The 6,025-nt window shown below is 35.8% G+C and overlaps 1 protein-coding gene across 1 annotated transcript; it reads left to right on the forward strand.

The window, feature by feature from the left end:
- The first annotated feature begins 4,251 nt into the window (after nt 1-4,251).
- LOC107575798 (beta-1,3-galactosyltransferase 2-like) lies at nt 4,252-5,625 on the forward strand. The gene has a single exon (XM_016262128.1). It carries the CDS (start codon nt 4,252-4,254, stop codon nt 5,332-5,334), a length of 1,083 nt encoding a protein of 360 aa, XP_016117614.1. The 3' UTR covers nt 5,335-5,625.
- The last annotated feature ends 400 nt before the right edge of the window (nt 5,626-6,025 follow it).

A 6,025-nucleotide genomic window follows, 5' to 3' on the forward strand; every position in this document is an offset into this window, starting at 1 on the left:
AAAACTCGCTTTAAATATATAAAATATAAAAACTCTTTAAATATAAAATATGTACTTACAGTCTTTGAGTCAGAACAGCCGGCATTGTAGTCTACTCTCCCAGGATCAGGAAACGGTCTTCCATAAAATGTGCTGCACACATCTGAATATTTGGGTTGAAGGGTCCTTGAACAGTGTTGTAAATACAACTTAACCACTGATTTCTAGTCGTGTCCTCTTTTGGAAGGCCAAACAAAGTAGTTTCGCTTTCACAACGAAGCACACAGCGTCACACACAGCGGCCTAGAGTGAGCAGAGGCTGGGGTTAGAGTGAGGAACGGCTGGAGGGTTAGAGTGAGCAGAGGTGGGTGGGCTTGAGAATGGCGCGGCCGGCGATTTCGACGAAGGAGCATCCGGAAGGACATGTGACTGGACTCCGCTTCGTCCACGGTGAAAGCCGATCCGGCAATCGACAGTGCAAAGTTGTAGTATTTCCTCAGCGACCAGCACGGATCAGCTCTAGGCATGACAAAGCAGATATCGTCCTCTTTTGGAAGACCAAACAAAGTAGTTTCACTTTCACAACGAATCACACAGCGTCTTTACGACATGGCGGCAGAAACAACAAAACTACAGTGAGAATAAAAGTTACGCCTTCTTTCTTTGCGTGAACATTTGGGCAGCGTTATGCAAATCTTCCCACATAGTGACGTAGATATGTGGGGGCGTGTTAGAACGAGCCGTTTTAGGTAGGTGTGGCTGACTCTTAACTTTTATAAAGAATATCTCTTTGGATTTGAGACTTTAGTCTTTGCAACTTTACAGATCTTCTTTATGCACCAAGAGCTTGTAACACTCCAAAGAGAAAGGAAAACTTGAAATCGCATCATATAACCCCTTTAAAAAAATCATATCGAACCATCTTCTCAATGCAGAGTGAAATTGCTTAAAAATAAACTGCATAAAATGTTTTGTCAGAAAGACATACAAAGGTTTGATTAAAGGAAGAAAAATCGCAATGGCACAGATCAAACACATCTATCTACTGCAACAATTAAAATGCAGTATTGGCACACACACACACAAAGAAATCTATTTACACCTTAATGCCATCCCATATGTATATGACTTCTTTCTTCAGATAAACACGAACTAAGAGTTTAAAAAAATATCCATCTTTCTGCATATAATGCAAATGTACAGCATGTATAAAGATGCTGCTTCAAAAACAAAACAAAGAGAAGATGACTGTAACCCATATAACCCCTTTTGATGTCTTCTTAAGCTGAACAATAGGTGTGTGAAAGAAACAAATACTACTTTTTTAAACTTTACCATTGTGTTTACTTTGTGCTTTTTGAAGTGGTCAGAATTTTTATATCTGGGATGGCATGAGGGTGAGTAAATGATGAGAGAACTTACATTTTTGAGTGGAGTATCCCTTTAATGAGCCAAATGTGATGCAGGGGCCAGAAATATATTCCAGACAGAATATAAGAACTTGTGTTGAATAAATGATGAGTGAATTAAAACATACAATGTTGACTTTTTGAAAAAGCCACTTTTTTGTGTGTTTTCTACTCAGCGCTCCTGTCTATAACAATTTTTCTTTTAATTGTTTATTTGGGGCATTGTGTTTTCTCAGCAGATATTGATATATAATTATTTATGACTAATTAGATTAATAAGCAAATCATGTACTTATTTAGATTAAATAATAATTCATTGACAGTCCTTATTGTTACTCACACAATACAACTTCCCAACTCCCAGGTAAGAATATCACTAAACTTTATGTACAATTAATTTAACACGTTCATCAAAACAGACAAAAATAATGAATAAACTTAGCTACCTTAATATGCTTCCTCACATTTGATGGCAAAGAAATTTTGAAGCCAGCAATTTACCTGATGAAAGTTATAACTGAAGCTGAAAGGGATGTGCTTGATGCATGACAATGGGCCTAATTAGTATGCATCTTTGAGCTTCCATGTACCATATTTAATGTGTGTAAGATAAAATAAAAATGCAAAAATGTAACAAGTAATTTTTCAAGTTGAAATAAAGTCGTAAGGAGTAAAAAGGGCTGTTTTTCCATTTCCATTTAGTCATTTAGCAGATGCTTTTATCCAAAGCGACTTACAAATGAGGACAGTGGAAGCAATCAATATCAACAAAAGAGCAATGATACGCAAGTGCTATGACAAGTCTCGGTTAGCCTAATACAGTACACATAGCAAGGTTTTTCGTTGTCGCTGTTTTTTGTTATTTATATAATAAACAAAAGAAAACAAGTAGATAGAACAAACAGAGTGCAAGTGTTAGAGGGTCAAGTGTTTTTTTTTATAAAAAAGAAATCAAATAGATGAAATAGAATTAGAACAGAGAGTGCTAGAGTTAGAGGGTCAAATAAAGATGGAAGAGATGTTAAATTTTTATTTGTGCCATACCCCTTCTGCAGCCCTGAGCTTAGAATGATGTTCGCGGAGAACATCAGACAGCCAAGAGGCAGAAGGGGTGGTACAGGCTGAATGGCCTGAAAGACAAGGGGCAGACAGTGTCTAAACAAGACGTACTGTAAAAGTGGAGCAAAAGGTATCAGTAGCACTGTTAGCATCAGAGATGATAACATTTTAGGGGAAGGAAGTGAAGATAAAACCATAGTAGACAGCCGAGAGGGTGAGAGTGAGCATAGGATGAGATGCGGAGGGGTATGTGGTGTGAGGGGAACCATGAGGTTAAGAGTGAGGAGGAAGTGATCCGAGGTGTGCAGTGGAGTAACCAGCCCATGATCAGTGGAGCAGTGTCTTGTGTCAATAAGGTCCAGTTGGTTACATTTTTCCTTCAGAAACGTAATCTATCAGTTTTATTTTTTTCCAAATGCCATTTTTTCCATTTTAATTTTTCTTAAAATGTTTCATTTCAATTTTTTCATTTTTTTCAGTTGTGATATTAATTTAATATCTGGTTTAATATTAATTAATTTAATATTAATTAATATGAAGTAATTGAAAATGAAATCAAGAAACGTATACATTTTAACAGCAATTTATTAAAAGTTGAACAAAAATAAAATTTTTGTAATGTTTTATTTTTTCTCAAATTTAGTTTTATTTTTACTAAATTTGTAAAGTAAATCTGTTTTCCATTAATTTTCTGGAATCCATTTGAATGGTTTCATACAATTTAAATAATCAAAAGCATATCTAATTAATTAATTTTATAAACAAAATATTATTTTATTTATTTATTTATTTCAGAAATACTGTGCATTTGCATTTTTTTTCTGTAAATAAATTCTGTTAAAAAATGTTATGCTAAATATTCTTTAAAGAATAATGTTTTAATAATAATGTTATTAGTAGTAATACTATCTCTACATTGAATGCCTCATGAAATCAAAATGTACACTATCTACTTTGTTAGCACACTGACCTACTTTTGATTTATTCATCCAAAATTTAGCAAATTCCGTGACATTCCGCATTATAGAGTAAATTCCATTTTTATGACTAGATTCCATGATTCTGTCCATATTTTCCACATAAAGTAGTAATATAACGATATAAAGGTATAAAATGTACCCTTTAGGAGTAAATAACATAAATGTGTACTCTTGAAAAGGTACCGCCCCAGTGACAGATTTTGTACCATTTTTTTGAGTGCATAGACATATTTAATATTTCTAAGTGATCTCTCCAATTTATTCATTCACAAACTTCACTTAATTTGTTTATTGTCTTTTTAACCTGTATTGTACTCTTTCCAGTTTTCATTTCAGTTGTTTCATTTTGTTATGTGCTTTTGTCGTTATTATTATTTTTTATTTTAATATTTCTGCTTAGCTTCAATTTCCTTTTATTTTAGTTTCAGTTTTAGCTTCAACTTTAACTTGTTTTAAATCAGATGCCAAGACAAAATTTGTAATTATACAGTATGTATATATACAGTGGGTACGGAAAGTATTCAGACCCCCTTAAATTTTTCACTCTTTGTTATATTGCAGCCATTTGCTAAAATCATTTAAGTTAATTTTTTTTCCTCATTAATGTACACACAGCACACCATATTGACAGAAAAACACAGAATTGTTGACATTTTTGCAGATTTATTAAAAAAGAAAAACTGAAATATCACATGGTCCTAAGTATTCAGACCCTTTGCTCAGTATTTAGTAGAATCTAGTCCAAGTCAGATTATTTCGTATTTTAACCTTTCTGTTTCTCTTTCCTTTCTCTCAGGTCCTGTCTGGCTCAGGGGAGAGTTTTAATGGGTCACATCAAACCAGGATTTGTTGTGCTGGTCACATTGATATTTTTGTCTATTATTGCTTATATTTATGATTTCTCTCTCATGCCAGTCACTCTCCCTCTCTCCTGGTTTAACAATGCAAACCAAACTAAATTATACAATGCAGTGTCTGAGGGCTTGTCTGGCAAAATAAATGTCTGGAAATTTTTAACTAAACAAACTATTGAAACGTCTACCACAGAGAAAAAACCCACTGTATCCATTAGAACAGAAGACATTTCAATTCACCAATATCTTGCACATCCACGCAACTATCATTTCATTCTGGATGAACCTGATAAATGTAAGCAGGATCCGTTCCTGGTCTTGATGGTCCCTGTGGCCCCCCATCAGCTGGAGGCTCGTAACGCCATCCGCAGCACATGGGGGAATGAGAGCTCAGTGCAGGGAAAAGCAGTGCTGACTCTGTTCTTGGTGGGTTTGACTGGAGGAGCCGAAGCTCAACAGCAGCTGGAGGAAGAGAGTCGACAACGCAGAGATTTGCTGCAGAGCAACTTTGTGGACTCCTACTTCAATCTGACCATAAAGACCATGGTGATCATGGACTGGTTGGCCACTCGTTGCCCTCAAGCAGCTTATGCTATGAAGGTTGATTCTGACATGTACATAAACCTGGAGAACCTGATGAGCCTCTTATTGTCACCCAACACACCCGGACAGAACTACATCACAGGGCATTTGATGTGGGCCCAGTTTGTCATCAGAGACAAAAACTCTAAATGGTATGTTCCAGAGGAGCTGTACCCCGAACCAAAATACCCCACGTATGTGCTTGGAATGGGATATGTTTTCTCCAATGATCTTCCTCCTAAAATATTGGAGGCTTCTGAAGCCATAAAGCCCTTTAACATAGAGGACGCGTATGTGGGCGCTTGTCTGAAACGGTTGGGCATAAATCCCTCTGGTGCTCCAGATCCTTCTCAGTTTCGTACCTATGTGAATGATCCTAAAAGTACGGACCTTTCCAAGCTCATTACAGCAATTGCGGGGTCACCGGAGAAGGTAATAGAGTTCTGGCAAAATGTGAAGGGACACAAATGAACAGATAAACCTGCACACAAGGAACAGGAATGAGCAAAATGAAGACACAATGTGTCTTCTTTAGATGAATGGCTATAATACACTCGAAAGGTTGTGATATCTCGAAGAGATTCAATAGCAAAATCAATTGCTGTGGAATACAGGACAGTGATAGTACTTTGTTCAAATTAATTAAAATGAACATTATAATGTGTCAATGACATTTGAAAGTGTCCGTAAAGACACATGTGCCTATAAATGTGAACACATGTATTGTATGTTTTAAATATATTTAAATATTTAAATCTAATAAAAAATAAACAGCAGATTTAAGGTAAATTATTACTATTATTTGTACGCTAACCTTGACACAGTTATGGACGTTTTTTTCTGCATCACTTAAAATGAAAATACCTGGTAATTGTAATGTATTATTGTATTGGTATGTATTGGTAGCCTAATGTAGCATCAAGTATTTTAAGTTACCTTTATTTGGGGACTTTTCTCAGCAAATGCTGAATATGGATATATTACATACATATAGTGCCTTGAGAAAGAACACCTGCCTGTCAGTATATGTTTTTGCATACCTCCTGCACCCTGTTCACACAGACATGATACATCACCAGCGCTACTGCCAGTACGCTACTGCAGACCGATTGAGAATGGAAGGTGTTATTAGTTTACTGTAATCAGTTTTGGGGAAAGTTAC

Source organism: Sinocyclocheilus grahami, unplaced genomic scaffold (assembly GCF_001515645.1).
Source record: "Sinocyclocheilus grahami isolate Dianchi unplaced genomic scaffold, SAMN03320097.WGS_v1.1 scaffold2901.1, whole genome shotgun sequence".
Classification (NCBI taxonomy): Eukaryota; Metazoa; Chordata; class Actinopteri; order Cypriniformes; family Cyprinidae; genus Sinocyclocheilus; species Sinocyclocheilus grahami.